We start from the raw sequence: 19,623 nt of genomic DNA on the forward strand, positions 1-19,623 counted from the left end.
TATTTTCATATTTCTTTTTAGGGAGCACACGATGCTTCATCGGGATGGGTATGCGTGTTGCTGGTAGGACTTTTTACTGGATGCGTGGCCGGTGTTATCGACATCGGTGCAAGCTGGATGACTGACTTAAAGTTCGGCATTTGCCCACAGGCTTTCTGGTTGAACCGAGAGCAATGCTGTTGGTCCTCGAATGAGACCAGCTTCGTCAGCGGTAATTGTTCGCAGTGGTTCACGTGGTCCGAAATCCTGGCGTCGTCTCGGGACGGAGTTGGGGCCTACATCATATCATACTTTTTCTACATTGCGTGGGCGTTACTGTTTGCTTTGCTCGCCGCTTCTCTGGTTCGCATGTTTGCACCATACGCATGTGGTTCCGGTATACCGGAGATCAAAACCATTCTGTCCGGATTCATTATCCGCAGTTACTTAGGCAAATGGACGTTAATCATCAAGTCTGTGGGTCTGATACTGGCTGTATCAACCGGACTCAGCCTTGGCAAAGAAGGTCCAATGGTGCATATAGCCAGTTGCATTGGAAACATTCTGTCCTACTTATTTCCTAAATATGGAAGAAACGAAGCTAAGAAGCGTGAAATAATATCAGCCGCTGCGGCAGCTGGAGTGTCTGTAGCTTTCGGTGCTCCGATCGGTGGCGTACTTTTCAGTTTAGAGGAGGTGTCCTACTACTTCCCGCTGAAAACACTTTGGAGATCTTTCTTTTGCGCCTTGATAGCCGCATTTATTTTGAGATCGATAAATCCATTCGGCAACGAGCACTCCGTCCTTTTCTATGTGGAGTACAACAAACCTTGGATATTTTTCGAGCTGGTGCCCTTCATTGGACTTGGAATCATTGGAGTAAGTACAAACTTTGAGAGTCAAAATACGTTAATAATAATCGATTTTTTTCTTAAATTAAAGGGATGTATAGCAACACTTTTCATCAAAGCCAACCTCTGGTGGTGTCGGTTCCGCAAATACAGCAAACTTGGCCAGTACCCGGTTACCGAAGTTCTGGTTGTGACTTTCATCACTGCTGTAATTGCCTATCCAAATCATTACACCAGAATGAACACCAGCGAACTAATTTATTTGCTGTTCAGCCAGTGTGGAATATCCAATAGGGATTATCTTTGGTATGGAACTGGACATTGAAGCCAATCTATTTCCTCAATATCCTTGCTATTTTACCTTTCTACAGTGACTACAATCGTAACTTCACCGATGTCAACTCAGCTATTGAAATTGCGGCTGCTGGTCCGGGCGTGTACAAAGCAATTTGGCTGCTAACGCTGGCCTTGGTCATGAAGCTGGTGATGACGATCTTCACCTTTGGTATGAAAGTACCCTGTGGATTGTTTATCCCGTCCTTAGCGCTGGGTGCTATCATGGGTCGCATCGTTGGTATAGGTAAGTTTTAAACATCCCTTTGTTCCAAAAAAAAGATGATAATAGAATGGTAATCTCATAGGAATGGAACAGTTAGCGTATCACTATCCGAAGATCTGGATATTCTCTGGCGAATGCTCAACAGGAGACGACTGTATTACGCCCGGGTTGTATGCAATGGTTGGAGCAGCGGCTGTCCTCGGCGGGGTTACCAGAATGACAGGTAAATTTATCCGTTTAAAAATCTAAAGTCTTTTATTAAAATTAAAATTTTGTGTTTTAAACCAAAGCTATGGTTATTGCGTTAACCGTAATTTATTAAACTAAACCCCAACTACCTACCTAATTACTTTATTTTTCTTATCTCATAGTTTCACTGGTGGTCATAATGTTTGAACTGACTGGAGGAGTTCGGTATATAGTTCCACTGATGGCGGCTGCAATGGCATCCAAATGGGTTGGTGACGCTTTGGGAAGACAGGTGACTATCAATCTTAGCAGCGATCTTCCTTGAAATACAGAAAAACTTATGCCTTTTGATTTTCAGGGTATTTATGATGCGCACATAGCTTTGAACGGGTATCCGTTCCTGGACAGTAAAGACGAGTTCCAGCATACGACCCTAGCTGCTGATGTTATGCAACCAAAGTAAGTTTTCAATAGATTTTGCTAGCCTTTATAAATTTACTTTTATTTTGTCATTTCTTACAGACGTAACGAAACTCTATCCGTAATTACTCAGGACTCGATGACGGTGGACGAAATCGAGACCCTTCTAAAAGAGACTGAACACAACGGCTACCCGGTGGTCGTGTCGAAGGAGAACCAATATCTCGTTGGCTTTGTTCTTCGAAGAGATCTTAATCTCGCTATCGGTAATATAAAAATGTTATCCCGTAGCCTTCCCACTGTGGGTGATGATACTGATTTCGGTTCATCAACAGCAAATGCACGGCGTCTGATTGATGGTATAACTGGCCAGTCGCTGGTGATATTCACATCGGCACAACCGGTACAAAATCTGGGCCCTTCGCCATTGAAGCTCAAGAAGATTCTGGATATGGCTCCGATCACGGTTACCGATCAGACACCGATGGAAACGGTTGTGGATATGTTCAGGAAACTAGGCCTCCGACAAACGCTGGTGACACACAATGGGTAAGTAGCTTGATGCTTCGTGTTCGCTTAGAATCCTTTCATAATAATGTATTCCACAGTCGTCTGCTGGGTGTTATCACCAAAAAAGATGTTCTACGCCATGTGAAACAGATGGATAACGAAGATCCAAATACGGTTCTTTTCAACTAGAGGGCTTCCATTTTTACATTTCTTCTGTTTTGTTTGTTCAATAATGTATCTTCATCCAAATTGGTATGCACACAGTTATAAATCTATTTATTAGACACTCACTTTTTGATTTCATGTATGCAATTGAAAAAAAAACTGAATCTATCCTCCTTGACGGAAGGTCAAATATTAGGACTGCGTTCCAGGGTACGCTTCTGAATGCAATAAAGTTTTACCACTAAATACTGATATTTTACAATACAACTTAGATTGAATTACGTTCGATTCGAATCGCCGAAAACTGCTGTGAACAAAAAAAGTTAGAGCATCGTATTATATATACATATATTTCTGTTAAAATATATCATAATTTAGTGTGAACAACCTCCATTTGGAATATCATTTAGAAAGCATCAAGAGTTAATCGATACCTTTCGATCAGTTTAGAAAATCAGCTGTTTTTGAGTATTAGTGAGGCAGGTTTAGGCCGTAGTGAAACAGCTCTATTAGAAAATTTTATACAACGTTAGCCGATTTTGTACTATACCATATTGAAAAGGGAGGGAACTTAACAAAAAAAAAAAGTGCAGACACCGAACAAAGATGACCATTTTCGGATGTTTCGACTTACGTACGTGATCGGGAAGATTCGTATTACCTAATAGCCTAAATACAGTACGTTCAATTATGAGCATTTTGAAGTTCAGTTATAACTCGTGAGTCGATGGTTGGTTCCACGCGAATGATAATAAAATGTATATTTATGTAATAAAGTCGTATCTTCTTAAATTTATTTATCTTTTGTTGAAAGAAAATCATTATGTAGCTACTTATGAATAACACAAAAAGTTGTTTTTCTTTGGATAAATAGGTACTTGAGGTTAATTTTTAAATTGTAATTCGTTCTGGTAATTCCAATCGATATCTCATAGTACGCAATAATGATTTTATGTTAAAGCTTTCGAGTATGTCTGTGCAATGATCTTTTACGGTGCGTTCGTAATTTTTTTTTTGCATCAGTCGATCATTTTTTTTGGTATACCGATGTCACATCACCTTTCAAAGCTTTTTCATACAGTTGGCTTTAATTTACGAACGCCAGCATCGATAAAAAATCACTTCGATAAAAAAAAATCGATTTACGAACGCGCCGTTAGTTTCTTTTAGAGTTCAATTAACGAATAAATTTAGTAAAACGAAACACAGAAAATCTGTTAAATTAAAATTTTAAATTAAATATAGTTATTAAATTTAAAAAAATGAACTTGAAATTTCGGGAAAAATTTAAAGACCTCCGGCGCAAATTGTTGGATAATAAAAAAAACCCAATGGCCCATATGGCACTTCTGTATTGCTTTGCCCAACTCAAAACCCATCTACTAGTGATTATTTTCTGAGGGTGTTGTTTACTTGTTTTGATTTATTAAAATTTTCATCGATGCTCACAGTTCTGGTTTGTTATCAGAAATATTCGAAAGTTTTATTAATTCATAATGTCTTCGTTCATAAAACGCAGTGTAAAGAACAAGTTTGCAAGAAAACGCAAACAATCCTCCTCTGAATCAGGTATGTTCATTACATTTTTTTTTGTAATTATTCAATAATTAACTTGATGAAAAATCACTTTTTCACTTTAAGATGAAGAACAATCCTCGGCTGTCGTAACGGGTCTGGACAAAAAGAAGAAAGCTAACCCCAATGTCCAGAGCACATCTTCGTTAAAATTTCAACGGAAAACCGTGAACAATAGTTCTTCCGAAGAGGGATCAGACAACGATGACGGCACAGGAGCAGTCGGAGTCAATTACATGTCAAATCGTTCGGCCGCTCCAACCGGCCCTCAGGATCAAGGAGCGACAGCAGAATTGGAAATAGAAACTGACAAAGCACAAGATGCACAAGCAATTTTCCAGAAAAGCCTCGAAATTAACAAAGAACTTGAAGGGAAGGAGGACGACAAAATTTACAGAGGAATGAATAATTACACCCAGTTTTACAAGAAGAAAGACACCGCCCAGGGAAACGCTGCCTCCGGTATGGTACGGAAGGGTCCTATCCGCGCGCCTTCGAACATACGATCGACAGTTCGTTGGGATTACCAGCCCGATATTTGTAAAGATTACAAAGAAACAGGGTACTGTGGGTTCGGAGATAGCTGTAAGTTCTTGCATGACCGTAGCGATTACAAACACGGCTGGCAGTTGGAAAAGGAGGGCGGAACGACCGGTGGCACCTACGCCGATGATTCCGACGGGGACGACACTAAGTACGAGATACATTCCGACGACGAGGAGCTACCGTTCAAATGCTACATCTGCAGGGAGAGCTTCGTAGATCCGATTGTTACCAAGTGTAAACACTACTTCTGTGAAAAATGCGCCTTGGCAAACTATAAAAAATCGTCACGGTGCGCCATTTGTGGCCAACAGACGAACGGAGTATTCAATCCAGCCAAAGAACTGATCGCCCGTTTAAAAGCTCGTGAAATCCAAGAAGGGGATGATTCTGATAGTGATTGAATACATGTTTTGGATAGCGAATTGGTTTCGTTTTTTCTCTTAGGAATGAATTTGAGAAATTGTCTGTTAGACAATTGAGAAACTTCAAAACGACTGAATAGTGAATGCAAATTTGACTTGAAGATTCAAATTTATTTCTTTGACTTTGCTTGGAAGTATAATGTCGTACATCAGCGACACGTGGCGGAATATTTTGCAACTTTCAAAACCTTGTCATTTCGTTGCATAACCAAAGGCGAATTTATTTAGTAAAGGAAGGTATCAACGTGTAATTTTGAAATTCCTATTTTGATCCTGTTCGCCGCAACAGCCTCTTGATTGAACACAGCTATCGCAAACTACAGCGACCTGCTCCGACTGATCCGAGATGTAGGACTGACAGATTACCCTAGGGATGAAATGAGAAAGTGAGAATGATGACTGGCAAAATGATAAGGGAGAGTGAAGATAAGGATTAGTATGTAAACAAGGTAGTTGATTATCGCAGTAAAGTTAGGATATTGAAATCATCGATTTGGTAAAAACTTTGTATTTTCCTCCATATTTAAACAAATAACGTTTCACAAACTTACAGGCTAGACATACTGTACAACTATCCGTTATTCCGTAGTTGAGTTTCGTAGTGAATTTACGACTCAGATAGGTAATTGTGGCCATCGAATTCGCTGTGAAAAAAGCGGTTATTAATAGATTAATTACAGGCTAGGAATCCAATTCTTTAGTGAAATCGGTTGTGGAACAGTTGGATAAGAAGTCGGAGACTGAATTGTAAGTCGAATTTATTTATTTTATAAGTCTAAAACCTATCCTAAATATAAAATTTTTCTACAGCTTTGAGCTGCTAACACTCGAAACGAGTTTGTTTGGTTTGCTACAAGAACTCCGTTAAAACTGTCCCAACATTTCTCAAAGAATTCAACCGGAGCAGGATGAGTTCGCAGGCCAATGTACGACAAACCCGGTCGAAAACGAGGGCTCAGCAGGTGAATGCTAACCCCATCCCGAGAGACGTCGACGATCAGGTATCGAATGGGTCCTCAGAAGATTCGTTCGTTCCTTCTATGGTCGATAGCGGCAGAGGTGAGTTACGGGAATGTCCTGGATGTGACCGACCCAATAAGGCGGAGAAATATATGGTGGAGTGCCAGAAATGTAATTGCTGGTTACATTTCACTTGTGCAAACGTCACTACCGCCACGGTACGTTCGAAATCCTTCATATGTTTGCCGTGTGTAAGAAGCGAAGTTTCTGGTGTGTTGGTGGAACCGGCGAAAAGCCAAATTAGTGGAATTTCCAGCTCAGCTAGTGCGCGGGCGGCTAAAACTAAGCGTGATCTGCAGCGCCTTGATGAAGAAAAGCGGATTATGGAAGAGTTGAGTCGCGAAAAGATCGAGAAGGAACGAGCTCTGAACGAACTGGAGCTCAAGGAGAAAATGGAACTCGAAAAGCATTTTCTTGCGCGAAAGCATGATTTGCTGAATCAACAGGACAGCGGAGAAGGGAAAAGTGTACGCAGTATGCGGAGCAGCCAGCGGAGCGTGCAACGGACGGAAGAATGGGTGGAGAAGACAGTGAGTGAAGCTGTCGGGCCAGGATTGCCGTCCGTTAATGCAGAGGATATAAGTCTGGGAAATTCGCAGGGAGTACATCCTTCTTCAACGCCTCTAAAGATAGTTGATGCAGTCGGCGAAGGCGGAAAATCGATCCCAGAAACTCTGGGAAGCTTGACGCTCGAAAACATTTTTGAGGAATCGATCGCAGCTATCGACAAACCGGAAGAAAACCAACAAAATCAGCTGGTTTTGCCCACCGTTGATGTCCAACCGTATTTGGACCTATTGAAGCTCGATGAAGTAGCTCCAACCGGAGCGGTTTCGAAAGTGATGCGGGTAATTCCCACCCATTACAAACGGTGGAGTATTGAAACCGGTGAGCTTCGACAACAAAAGGCCATGGATACACAACAGCGACAGAAAACGGCGGCAGAACTTCGGAACATGCAGGAGATGGTGCGAAATCTACAGTTGGACATCGGTACAAGAGAGCAACGGGAGATACGCATGGAAAATCTTATTAAAAGTGTGCAAGATCAACACGCCGAACAACTGAGAACGATGCATAGATCGGAGACAGGTTTGCGGAATCAACTTCGACATCTGGAGTATGAGAACGCATGTCTGAAGACCCAGATTGAATCGCTGAGCAAAGAAATTAAACTGATGCGCACTTCGGAAGCAGATTTGCGAAATCAGATCAAGCAAGGTGACGGCGGAAGAGCTACGCAGATTGAACTCCTACAGAAGAAACTTGTCGAAACAGCACATAAGTTGCGCACTTCAGAAGCAGATTGGCGGGGGCAGCTGAATCGACGTGACGAGGAAAATAAAGCACTTCGACTACAGCAGGCGGAACTGGAGAATGAAATCCAGGGTTTGCGCGCAACTGGAGAAGAGTTGCAGGACCAGCTAGAAGCGGGCCGTCAACGAGAGCAAGAATCAATCCGTCAACGAAACGAAGCGGAGCAGGAGTACTGGGATTTACACGACGAGGTACAGCGGTTCATCAATCGGAATGAGCACTGGTCAGCAGATTGCGGAAGTTCTCCTCCGTTACCTCCTCCTCCAGCGTCGTGGTTAAGTGAAGGTTGTCCTGTCTCTCTCCCTCCTCCTCCTTCGAGTTGGACTATCGGTGGACTTTCCAAAATGTCTGGTGTTCCTCTTCAAGTAATTTCTACTGCAAGCGGCCAAGGACCAACCCCTCAGCAAATAGCTGCTAGACAGGTAGTTACTAAAGAGTTCTTCTCAGGAGATCCAATCGATTGGCCTCTGTTCATCAGCAGCTACCAGCATTCGACGGAAGCTTGCGGGTACTCGAACTCCGAAAATCTGCTGCGTTTGCAGCGAAGTTTGAGGGGAAGTGCAAAGGAGTCTGTGAGCAGTTTTCTACTTCATCCGTCGACAGTATCTCAAGTCATGTCCACTTTGCAGCAGTTGTACGGGCGGCCGGAACAAATTGTTAACAACATGATCGCTAAAGTACGAGCAACCCCTCCTCCGAAACCAGATCGGTTGGAAACACTGGTTAACTTTGGACTGGTAGTGCAGAATTTGTGCGGCCACTTGAAGGCAGTGGGACAGGAAAGACATTTAGCTAATCCGATTCTACTCCAAGAGTTGGTGGAAAAACTGCCAGCGACAGTGAAGTTCAACTGGGCGTTACACCAAGAACAAGTTGCAGAGGTGGATCTCAACGTGTTTAGCGAGTACATGGCGAAAATATCTTCGGCAGCAAGCGGCGTTACCCAACTGGCACCCATTCCGCAAAAACCCGTAAAGGATGAGCGTAGTCGACCGAAGGAGAGATCGTTTGTCAATACACACGCGTCCACGGTGCAACCAAAGGCGAATCGGCAAGAAGAGGAGCTAAACGGTGTCAGCGGAAAGCAGAAAGAAGGAGGTTCCTGGACGAAAAGTGGTAGATGGTGTGCAGTTTGCAGCGTCAATACTCACCAAATCGAAAACTGTGCGTCGTTTAAAGGATTAGATTTAGACGGAAAGTGGAAGGTGCTGAAGCAGAAAAAACTTTGCTCTCGCTGTCTTACATCTCACGCAAAGTGGCCGTGTAAAGGAGAAGTTTGTGGAATTAACGAATGCCCTAAGCGGCATCACCGATTACTCCATTTTGATCCACCGGCGGCGGCGAAGACCAACAATGCAGTTGTAACCGTTCATCGTCAGCTGTCATCATCAACGCTCTTCCGTATCCTGCCAGTAACGCTATTTGGAAAGAATGGGCAGTTCAACACCTACGCTTTTCTCGATGACGGATCATCGGTGACCCTCGTAGAGCGATCGATAGCGGAATCTCTTGGTATCAGCGGCGAGGTGGAAACCCTACATATTGAATGGACCGGAGGAGTCAACAAAACAATTTCTGGAGCAGAGGTCGTATCGATGGAGGTAGCTGAAGTCGGAGGAAGCAAGCGCTACAGACTCTCGGAGGTGTATACCGTGGACAACCTAGGCCTACCGCAACAGACCACGAACTACGCAGAGCTCGCTACTCGCTTTGCTCATCTCAACAAACTTCCGGTAAAGAGTTACGGGTGTGCAGTTCCAGGAATTCTGATCGGACAGAGCAACTGCCATCTTTTAGCTACGTTGAAATTGCGGGAGGGCAGAATAGGCGAGCCGATAGCAACCAAGACCAGGATCGGATGGGCAGTATGCGGTAGTCTCCGGAGACCGCAAATAAGCATGATGCACAGGCAGTTTCAAATGAACGCTGAACCAGGTACCGATGACCTGCACGAGTACGTTCGGCGCTTTTTCGATGTGGACAGTCTAGGTGTTGCAGTCGCACCAGCGAAGAAAGGGGTTGAAGAGGAACGTGCCTATAAGATTTTGGAAGAAACCACGCGGCGTACCAACAGCGGAAAATTTGAGATTGGATTGCTATGGAAACAAGACTACATTGAGTTCCCTGACAGCCGACCGATGGCGGAACGACGCTTCAAGCTGCTCGAGAAACGACTGGCCCGGCATCCTGAGCTCTACGATGGTGTGCGACAGCAAATTGCGGACTTCAAAGCCAAGGGCTACATTCACGAAGCGTCAGCAGAAGAAATTGATAAATTTGATCTTCGGCGTACATGGCATATGCCGATTGGAGTCGTCGTGAACGAGAAAAAGCCAGGAAAAATTCGTGTTATTTGGGACGCCGCAGCAAAGGTCGAAGGTGTATCGCTGAACTCCATGTTGCTAAAGGGTCCAGACCTTCTAACGTCGTTGTTGTCGGTGCTGTTCGCCTTTCGAGAGCGTGAAGTGGCGGTGTCAGCAGACATCAAAGAAATGTTTTTGCAGATGCTCGTTCGAGCACCTGATCGCAGTGCCCTTCTATTCCCGTACAGAAATTCTCCAGAGTTGCCGATGAGTACTATGGTATCCGATGTGGCAATATTCGGCGCTGCGTGCTCTCCAGCGCACTCACAGTACGTAAAGAATTTGAACGCGACCGAACAAGAAGCGGAATTTCCACGTGGGGCAGAGGCAGTGAAGAAGCGACATTACGTGGACGACTACGTGGACAGCTTCGATACGGTTGAAGAAGCATACGAGGTTGCGAAGGAGGTGATCGAGATCCACAGGCGAGCAGGATTCCATATCCGTAATTGGATGTCCAGCGATAAGAGCATGATGAATAAACTGGGCGAAGAGTTCGTGAAGCCTTCGAAAGCCATGCTACCGGAGAAGGAGTTTGGATTCGAGCGGGTCTTAGGAGCGGAGTGGAAACAACGAGAAGATAGTATGGTTTTCTCGTTGCAGTTCTGCGCAAAGATAAGACATTTACTGGAGGGTACTTCAGTCCCAACGAAACGAGAAATGCTCCGCCTGGTTATGAGCATCTACGATCCGCTAGGCTTGGTAGGGTCATTCGTCATTCACGGAAAAATCTTGATCCAAGAAGTTTGGCGAACTAACGCGGATTGGGACAGCAGAATTACACCGGAGGTCGCGACCCGGTGGACTGAGTGGCTGACTGTACTGAGAAACATACCTGGATTGCGCATTCCTCGCTGCTATTTCCCAGGATACGATCCGGACAGCTACAAAAATATTGAGCTTCATGTGTTCGTGGATGCAAGCGCTCAGGCCTACGCAGCAGTCGCTTACTTCCGCATCAGGGATCGAGGACAGATTAGAGTAGCTCTTGTGTCGTCAAAAACGAAGGTCGCACCGCTTCGAGGAGTTTCAATCCCACGATTGGAGTTGATGGCGGCTGTACTAGGAGCTCGTTTGCGGAAAACGGTTGAGAAAAACCACAGACTGAAAGTAAAGAAAACTTGTTTCTGGAGTGATTCATCAACGGTTTGCTCGTGGATCATGTCGGACACGCGTCGTTATCGTCAATTTGTCGCTTTCAGGGTTGACGAAATTTTGAGTCTGTCAAGTATCGAAGAATGGCAGTGGATTTCGACGAAGGTCAATGTTGCAGACGAAGCCACCAAGTGGGGGAAGGGACCGACATGCAACGTAGATAGCCGTTGGTTCCATGGACCCGAATTCCTCTACAAAACCGAAGCAGATTGGACGATGGTTCCAGAGGAGACTGTGGATGAAAGTGACCTTGAGCTGCGAGAAGCATATGTCTGTAGTCATCTGATCAAGCAGCCAATGGTGAAGTACGAGAGATTTTCGCGTTTTGAAAGGATGCTTCGTTCGGTGGCCTACGTTCACCACTACTTGAACAATTTACGAACTGCGGGGAGTAATCAACCGACGGATTCTATTGGTTTGACTAGTGCGGATATTCAGAAAGCGGAGAGGACATTATGGTTGACCGCGCAGTCCGAAGCATACCCGGACGAAGTTGCGATTTTGAAGCAGAATGTGGAGAGGAACGACCAGCAGCAGAAACCAATTGCGGTATCAAGCAGCCTGGTCAAGCAGTCACCATTCGTTGATGAGTTCGGAGTGCTGCGAGAAGGTACCAGAGCGGGTAGTGCAGAAATTCTGTCTTACGATGCAAAGTTCCCGATAATCCTACCAAAGAAGCACCGAATAACAGACTTGTTACTGGATTACTATCATCGAATGTACGGTCATGCCAACGACGAGACCGTATTCAACGAAGTTCGCCAGAAATTCCGGGTGCCACATCTACGAGTGGAGGTACGTCTAGCTAGAAAACGCTGTATGTGGTGTCGAGTGTACAAATCAACGCCGGTCGCTCCAAAAATGGGACCGCATCTAGCAGTAAGGATGGAGCCGGGCGTGCGTCCATTTACCTACGTAGGTGTAGACATCTTTGGACCGTATCAAGTGAAAATAGGACGAAGCGTGGCTAAGCGGTGGGTCTGCCTTTTTACTTGCCTTACCGTTAGAGCAGTTCACTTGGAGGTAGTAGCTAGCTTGAGCACCGATGCTTGCAAGAAAGCGATTCGAAGGTTCATCGCACGACGCGGGACTCCACAGGAAATTTATTCCGACAATGGGACAAACTTTGTCGGAGCAAGTCGAGAGCTGCAAGACGAGATCAGTAAGATTCACGCTGAGTTGGGCAGTACCTTCACGAATGCTAAAACACAGTGGAAGTTTAATCCTCCAGCCGCCCCTCATATGGGAGGTTGCTGGGAGAGAATGGTGCTAGCAGTGAAATCAGCCCTTGGATCAGTTCCAGTAGTGAGGAAGCTAGACGACGAATCGTTTGCAACGGTGCTGGCGGAAGCAGAGAGCATGGTGAACTCCCGACCGTTGACTTATATCCCACTAGAGACAGCGGATCATGAGTCCCTAACTCCTAACCATTTCCTCTTGCTGAGCTCAAGTGGCGTACGGGAGCCGGAGAAGTTTCCTACAGACGAAGGCATGGCGTTGAGGAGTAGCTGGAACATGGTGAAGCATACCCTTGACAACTTCTGGAGACGGTGGGTTAAAGAATATCTGCCAACTATCACAAGACGAACGAAGTGGTTCAAAGATGTGAAGCCTATCGATCTCGGAGATCTGGTGTTTGTGGTGGACGAGAACGTCAGGAACCGATGGTTGCGTGGACGAGTGGTCGAAACGGTTCCTGGCAGCGACGGAGTTGCGCGTAGAGCAGTAGTGAAGACAGCAGCAGGGATCTTGAAGAGGCCGTGTACCAAGTTGGCTGTGCTAGACGTTGAAGGATCTGGTGACGCCCTACCGGAGGTTAAGGCGACACGGGGGGGAGAATGTTCGCCGCAACAGCCTCTTGATTGAACACAGCTATCGCAAACCTATGTGGTTTATCTATAGGTGGGGACAACCAAAACTTTAGTATTAGTTCGTTGTGTATGGATACAATGTTTATGAACGATTGTGACGTAACGCGACGCCATCACGGAGTCAAGTGTTAAGCGCCCAAATGTAGCCATGGGGACTTATTAGAAGGAATGTTTGGGACGCAAACAAACTTGTTTATTATTTAGAACGAATAGAGTCGCCGTGCTGTGGTGCGCCAGGAAAAAAAGCGTAAATGAAAGGGTGCTTTGATTGTTATTTATGAAACTGCAAGGAACATTGTATGCCGCCGGTGAATGGCAACTTCAACGTCGAGACGCTCATGAACGATTGTGACGTTGCAATCAAAACATTGAAAAAACTGATTCTCACACTCGTGCAAGGGTATTCTTGTCCCCACCTATAGATAAACCACATAGATCGCAAACTACAGCGACCTGCTCCGACTGATCCGAGATGTAGGACTGACAGATTACCCTAGGGATGAAATGAGAAAGTGAGAATGATGACTGGCAAAATGATAAGGGAGAGTGAAGATAAGGATTAGTATGTAAACAAGGTAGTTGATTATCGCAGTAAAGTTAGGATATTGAAATCATCGATTTGGTAAAAACTTTGTATTTTCCTTCATATTTAAACAAATAACGTTTCACAAACTTACAGGCTAGACATACTGTACAACTATCCGTTATTCCGTAGTTGAGTTTCGTAGTGAATTTACGACTCAGATAGGTAATTGTGGCCATCGAATTCGCTGTGAAAAAAGCGGTTATTAATAGATTAATTACAGGCTAGGAATCCAATTCTTTAGTGAAATCGGTTGTGGAACAGTTGGATAAGAAGTCGGAGACTGAATTGTAAGTCGAATTTATTTATTTTATAAGTCTAAAACCTATCCTAAATATAAAATTTTTCTACAGCTTTGAGCTGCTAACACTCGAAACGAGTTTGTTTGGTTTGCTACAAGAACTCCGTTAAAACTGTCCCAACAGATCCAGTTTCAAAAAGAGGATGTTTTTTTGCGAGTTAAGATGGAAAATGTTTAATTTGTAGTCCTGTATTTTTTTCGTTGGTATGATTTTTATCAAAATGTTTCAAATTATATATATGCATTAGTAATATAAGTGAGGTAAATGTTGTATTTTGAACAAGTTTTTTTTTTGTACAAAATGAACAAATTGGTAGGAAAATTGTGTGTTTGTTAAAATTAACGAGGAACTAATCCCTACAAAGAAATAACCATAACGTTCTGAAACAAGCAACAGTTTATCGAAGGTCAGCAGTACCTTTCACTGCTGTTATTCGAAAGCCGTGATTGCATGCTTTCATTCTTCTACCGGTCTATCAGCTGATCGAGAGACTAGTGAGTGACGAAAGGTTGTGCGCAGCTGAGGAAGGAGGATTCAGCGAATATAGGACGAGCATGCATCATCGTATCGCATAATATCGAAATCTGGTTACGTGGTTGTCGTTTATTTTTACTAATTTTTGTCGTCTGATAAAAATGAAGTTTTTGGCTTCTGCTTGGGTCTTTACTTCGATTATTATTTGTTTAGTGAATACAAGTCATCAGACTTTTGTAAGCCGACCCAATGTTTTAATGATTATGCTAGATGACTTTCGACCGGCGATCAGAGCTTTGGGTGATACTAAAGCAATCACACCAAACATTGATAGGTTGGTGGCACTTGGTCAATCCTTTACTGATGCATTCGCTCAGGTAAGATATATCAACCATTAGTTTGAAATAAAAAGGATATTAAATATTTAACCTAATTATTGTGTTCAACAGCAAGCAATATGCGCTCCAAGCAGGAATTCGATGCTTACTGGACGTAGACCGGATACAACCAGATTGTACGATTTCTACAGCTACTGGAGAGAATTTGCCGGTAATTTTACCACGATTCCACAGTATTTTAAGGAACATGGATATCGTACTCATTCCATAGGGAAGATATTTCACCCTGGTGTTTCATCAAATTATACCGACGATTATCCATTGAGTTGGACTGATGAGCCCTATCACCCTTCTACATCAGAGTTTATGAACAAAGCTACTTGCATTGACAGTCTGACCGGAAGTTTAAAGAAAAATTTGCTCTGTCCTGTGGTTGTAGAGCTTCAGCCACAGAGAACGCTTCCGGATATTCAAAGCACGCAGGCGGCCAAGGCGTTTTTAAAATCTAGGCAAAATGCGAGTGAACCTTTTTTCCTGGGCGTGGGATATCTTAAACCACATATTCCGTTTAAAATACCAGAGGAATATCTGAAGCTTCACGACGAGAAGAAATTCAAAACGCTCGATCTGGATTATCCACCGTACGGTTTGCCGACTGTCGCTTGGAATTCATACTTGGATGTACGTAGCCGAGATGACATGCAAGTTTTAAACATAAGTTTTCCCTTTGGTCCGATTCCTGGTGATATCAAATTGAAAATTCGTCAACATTACTACGCTGCCGTTAGCTACGTGGACGATCTCATCGGAGAGCTGTTTGAAGATGTTAATTTCAACGATACAATCATCGTGCTAACGTCCGATCACGGGTGGTCCCTTGGAGAACATGCTGAATGGTCCAAATTCAGTAACTATGAAGTGGCTTTGAAGGTTCCTCTGATCGTTTACAGTCCTTTTTTAACCGAAAAAGCCAATAGCAAAATTGCTAGGGTCGTTGAACTAGTCGATATATTTCCGACTCTGGTTGACTTGGTAGGCTTACCAGCTATACCTCACTGTGGCGAAGATCTGATGCAGGAAACTTGTGTAGAGGGTAAATCTTTGGTTCCCTTCATTGGTCACTCAACTACAAACACATTTGCCGAGATTGAAGCGGCATATAGCCAGTATCCTCGCCCTGGTAGTTATCCGAGTGTGTATCCCAACAGCGACAAACCGAAGCTTTTCCAAATTGAAATCATGGGATACAGTATACGGACTCCAAGATTCCGCTACACGGCCTGGATAGGTTTCGATCCAGCCAAGTTTTCTAGAAGTAAGTAACAATAGTAAAGAGTATCTTCGATTCGACTGAGATTGGCTTGCTTCTTCTTAATTTACAGATTGGTCGGAAATATTTGGAGAGGAATTGTATGATCACAGTATCGACCCGAAGGAAAACTTGAATCTAGCTGATCGACCGCAACTGAAACCTATCAAAACGTGGCTAAAGCAACAGTTACAGGATAAATTTACGTAAGATTAAAAAAGGAACAGTGTCTCACTAAAAATTAAAACGCTTTAATCTTAATGACTATTGAAAAATTTAATCAGTTAATTCTTGAACGTTCAAACGTTATCGAAATTTACTTTTGTTTTCTTGGTTTGGTGTATTTATCACTTATTAATTTTACTAATTCTATTTATAGGAAAAAAACGCAATGTACTTTTTTTTTGACAACGAATATTTGTGAATATTCAAGCTATCAAAGGTTTCTTCAAAACTAGTTGAGAAATGAAAAAAATATTACCACGTAATATATTATAATAAATTGTTATTCATTTAATGTAAATGCAGTTGACATACATAGTTAGTGCTCATTCATTTTGCTGCTTGTTCGATCATTCTTTCGCTAAGGTTCCAAAGGTTTCGCTGCATATCCTCCAGCTTGGATGACCCACTGGGGTCACAAACGTAGCAATTGTTGAAATAAAGACCGGTAAGTCCGTTCAGCTCGTGTGCCGTGGCACAGTAGATTGTGGTACTGGCAGCCTGCTGTAGCGATTTGGTAAAAGGGCGTACAATTGTGAACAGCAACCTGTAGAACCACCAGTTTCGCGCCAATTGCGACGATACCATATTACCCGGATGAAGCGAGAAAACCGATATCCCTTTGGACTTAAGCCGCTTGGTTAGCTCAGCAGCGAACAAAACGTTACACAGCTTGGCATTGTTGTAGGCCACCATGCTCCAGTACTTGTTAGGAAGTGGTGACAGATCACTTTCGGTCATATCCTTCGAAAGCATACTGAAGCGGTGCGATTCGGATGACACGACTACGATTCTCGATGTGTGAATTAGTAAATCCAGCAGTAAATTAGTCAGATGGAAATGGCCTAAATGGCAAACTTGGAATGTAGTCTCAAATCCATCCTCCGTTATACTGTAAGGAAGTGCAAAAACCCCTGCATTCAAAATTAATAAATCCAATTGTTTGTAATGTGCTTTGACTTGTTGTGCACATTCTTTAACGGATCGCAAACTCGCCAAATCCAACTTGATAAATCGACACCTTTTTCCAGCGACCTCCTTTTCAGCGCTTATTCTCTCAATAGCTTCCAAGGCAGTTTTTTCATTCCGGCATGCAAAAATAATCTCGCATCCATGAAGTGCCAAGGAACGTGCCGTTTCGAAACCAATCCCAACGTTGGCTCCCGTTATCAATGCAACTTTTCCGCTAAGATCCCGACCATGGAGAACTTGCAATGCATTCGTCCCACTATCGAAACGTTGACGCAGTTCCCCAGCCTGAACCGATTCCTCGACGGCGAACGCCAGTCGGGGGTCAGTGTAAGATTTCCGCTGCGTTGCTTCCTCGACAAAGATGATCTTCCCCGTGGATTCCTCCACCTTGCGGGACCAACCAATTGGCAAATCACCGGACACCCGTTTCATCTTACCGGTCCTGGGATGAGTCCACTGTGTAGTTTTACTGTGATGATTCACGTAGTACACAAATCCATCGTTTGTTGCTCTTTCTTCCCACGCCGGAGGTAACTCGTCCTCCGAATCGGATTCCGGCATCGGAACTGGCATTGTTGTTTTTTGCCTAACTTTGTCTTACTTGGTTCAATCTTTATCACAATTATCGAAATTGCCGAAACACCTATTTTATATCAGGCGATTGTGCACCTTTCCAGCAAAAGATAAAAAAAAAATTAATAGTGATAAGCGTTCGATGTTATTTTGATCGTGTTAGCTTTGTTCGATGACACCAAGTTAACCAAATTGGAATGATTTTTTTGTAATAAATTTATAATTGATGCCGATTAATAATATAACAATAAATTGTTCAAATATTGTCTCTGTTCGAAATGACATTCGTTAGATTGACCTGTTTCTGTTGATGATGTTGAAATTTTTGAAGTGTTTCATTCGTTTCGTTCCCTTTATTGCGTGACCGATTGTACATTGAACAAACCTATTTAAAACATCGCAAAATCAGCTGAAACGTTGCACTAATACTACCGCACATTGCAATCTGTTTACAACTTCAGAATGAATACAAATGCGTAGTAGATACAAACACAAGCGAACGCACGTTCTTCTGCTGCTAGCCGCTGTCATTTTCATTGATAAAATTAGTTAGTTGTTCTAAGACCGAGTGAGGTGATAATAAAATGAAATAAATAATTAGAATCCGAGATGTGATTGCCGCCGATTAACATCTCGCAATCATTCGGGTTCAGGTGCTAATAAGTAATCAAAACTATGTGCGAATGTGCAACGCAATTGTAGCTGAAAGTGTTGAGTTGTTAGTTCCTCCATATTATTTCGATTAGATCAGTGTGACATTCGTGGACGGAAAGTGCTTGGATTGATTGATTGGGTAAGCGATCTATTGATAATAGCTAAAAAAAAGTTTTCATTTAAAACAACGTCTTTCAACCGGGAGACTGCAAATTTATTGGATAAAGTACCAGTAATGTATGTACCTTCGTCTTGAAGATGACTTATTTCATACCGCGGACTTGTTGCTTGTGTATTTGAAAGTATAATGCTAGAGAAATTAAACGCTTTGTACAATAAACAATGTTACTATCCGAGAAAGAGATCCCTTTTTTGATTTGCCGAAATGATTATTGATTTTTCCCCAAATATGGAACCGCTTATAACCTTGAAAGAGTTCATTGGCATTCAATTGGAAGGAACAAAACAGATCTAGGGTACTGCAGGGCAAGTCACACCAAACGTGTATTGATTTTATAAAATCAAAATATATTTTTCAGTATTGCGCAGATTATTATCGAAAATTGTAAAAGGTTCAAAAGAAATTTTTTAGAAAATTTACTTCAATTTTATCTAAAAAAACATGTTTTTTCCAAGTATTTGAATGAATCGGTACATCAATGTTTTTAAGATACAACATTTTGTTTTTTTCAATATTCAATTGTTTCCAAAGGTTTTCTCAAAAGTGCCATATGAGTAGGAGGCCCTTGGAGCCAAAAGGGTATAAGTGTATAAAAGCTTATTTCGGGAAAACACGCTTTTAAATTGTTATGTTTGGCCATTTTCCATATATCTACAGTACCGTTCATAATTGAATAGAAATTGGAAGCACGCACACTGTCACATCGACTTTGAACTTCCATAACTTTTTACCCTGATGATATTTTTCGATCAAATTTTCGGCGTTATGTAGATCAACTATCACACTATTACATCATAAAATTGGAGCTTTCTGGAGTTTGTGTGGACTCAGATACAGTAATTCTACGAAAATCGGACTTTTTGGACTTTTACCATTCAATCTGCAATATCTCAGAAAATAAGCTAAATTTTTTTTATTGAAATTTTGCAAAGTGATTGATGAAATATAAAGCTAGCACATCTGGAATTTTTGGAAAGTTCTATCGATGCTATCGAAAGTTACGCGATGTACAATATTTGAGGCATGAACCTAGAAATGCGATTTCTATAGAATTTTGGAAATTTTGAGATATA

The 19,623-nt window shown here is 42.8% G+C and overlaps 5 protein-coding genes across 7 annotated transcripts in view; 4 read left to right on the forward strand and 1 right to left on the reverse strand.

Annotated features, from left to right (window-relative positions):
• The window catches only part of LOC129754685 (H(+)/Cl(-) exchange transporter 5), a 30,904-nt gene extending 27,439 nt beyond the window's left edge, over positions 1–3,465 (forward strand). For 2 of the 3 annotated variants that reach the window (XM_055750883.1, XM_055750885.1), the window contains exons 4-11: positions 22–858; positions 922–1,136; positions 1,202–1,410; positions 1,472–1,612; positions 1,761–1,870; positions 1,937–2,037; positions 2,101–2,547; positions 2,607–3,465. In XM_055750883.1, coding sequence (XP_055606858.1) covers positions 22–858; positions 922–1,136; positions 1,202–1,410; positions 1,472–1,612; positions 1,761–1,870; positions 1,937–2,037; positions 2,101–2,547; positions 2,607–2,697 — 2,151 coding nt within the window. In that variant the 3' untranslated portion in view covers positions 2,698–3,465. The remainder of the gene's footprint in view (positions 1–21; positions 859–921; positions 1,137–1,201; positions 1,411–1,471; positions 1,613–1,760; positions 1,871–1,936; positions 2,038–2,100; positions 2,548–2,606) is intronic. The other variant, XM_055750886.1, reaches the window with a different exon arrangement.
• A 618-nt stretch (positions 3,466–4,083) lies between these two features.
• On the forward strand, positions 4,084–5,216 carry LOC129756045 (E3 ubiquitin-protein ligase RNF113A). The gene is made up of 2 exons (XM_055752799.1): positions 4,084–4,242; positions 4,315–5,216. Exons 1-2 carry the CDS (start codon positions 4,170–4,172, stop codon positions 5,193–5,195), a joined length of 954 nt encoding a protein of 317 aa, XP_055608774.1. The 5' UTR covers positions 4,084–4,169; the 3' UTR covers positions 5,196–5,216.
• An 8,772-nt stretch (positions 5,217–13,988) lies between these two features.
• On the forward strand, positions 13,989–16,263 carry LOC129756817 (iduronate 2-sulfatase). The gene is made up of 3 exons (XM_055753839.1): positions 13,989–14,678; positions 14,751–15,954; positions 16,022–16,263. The coding sequence occupies exons 1-3, from the start codon at positions 14,463–14,465 to the stop codon at positions 16,156–16,158; spliced, it is 1,557 nt and encodes a 518-aa protein (XP_055609814.1). The 5' UTR covers positions 13,989–14,462; the 3' UTR covers positions 16,159–16,263.
• A 171-nt stretch (positions 16,264–16,434) lies between these two features.
• On the reverse strand, positions 16,435–17,865 carry LOC129756819 (WW domain-containing oxidoreductase). Its single transcript, XM_055753840.1, has one exon. The coding sequence runs from the start codon at positions 17,713–17,715 to the stop codon at positions 16,501–16,503; it is 1,215 nt and encodes a 404-aa protein (XP_055609815.1). The 5' UTR covers positions 17,716–17,865; the 3' UTR covers positions 16,435–16,500.
• Positions 17,866–18,214: 349 nt separating this feature from the next.
• The window catches only part of LOC129751106 (uncharacterized), a 52,141-nt gene continuing 50,732 nt past the window's right edge, over positions 18,215–19,623 (forward strand). The window contains exon 1 of the mRNA XM_055746398.1: positions 18,215–18,508. The gene's annotated coding sequence lies outside the window, so the exon portion shown is untranslated. The remainder of the gene's footprint in view (positions 18,509–19,623) is intronic.

This window comes from Uranotaenia lowii, chromosome 3, assembly GCF_029784155.1.
Source record: "Uranotaenia lowii strain MFRU-FL chromosome 3, ASM2978415v1, whole genome shotgun sequence".
NCBI classification, from domain to species: domain Eukaryota; kingdom Metazoa; phylum Arthropoda; class Insecta; order Diptera; family Culicidae; genus Uranotaenia; species Uranotaenia lowii.

Coding starts and splice junctions, on each gene's coding strand:
- LOC129756817 (XM_055753839.1), top strand. CDS start 14,463: ATGAAGTTTTTGGCTTCTGCTTGGGTCTTTACTTCGATTATTATTTGT. Junction 14,679..14,750: donor TTACTGATGCATTCGCTCAG/GTAAGATATATC, acceptor TGTGTTCAACAG/CAAGCAATATGCGCTCCAAG. Junction 15,955..16,021: donor TCCAGCCAAGTTTTCTAGAA/GTAAGTAACAAT, acceptor CTTAATTTACAG/ATTGGTCGGAAATATTTGGA.
- LOC129756819 (XM_055753840.1), bottom strand. CDS start 17,715: ATGCCAGTTCCGATGCCGGAATCCGATTCGGAGGACGAGTTACCTCCG.
- LOC129756045 (XM_055752799.1), top strand. CDS start 4,170: ATGTCTTCGTTCATAAAACGCAGTGTAAAGAACAAGTTTGCAAGAAAA. Junction 4,243..4,314: donor ACAATCCTCCTCTGAATCAG/GTATGTTCATTA, acceptor TTTCACTTTAAG/ATGAAGAACAATCCTCGGCT.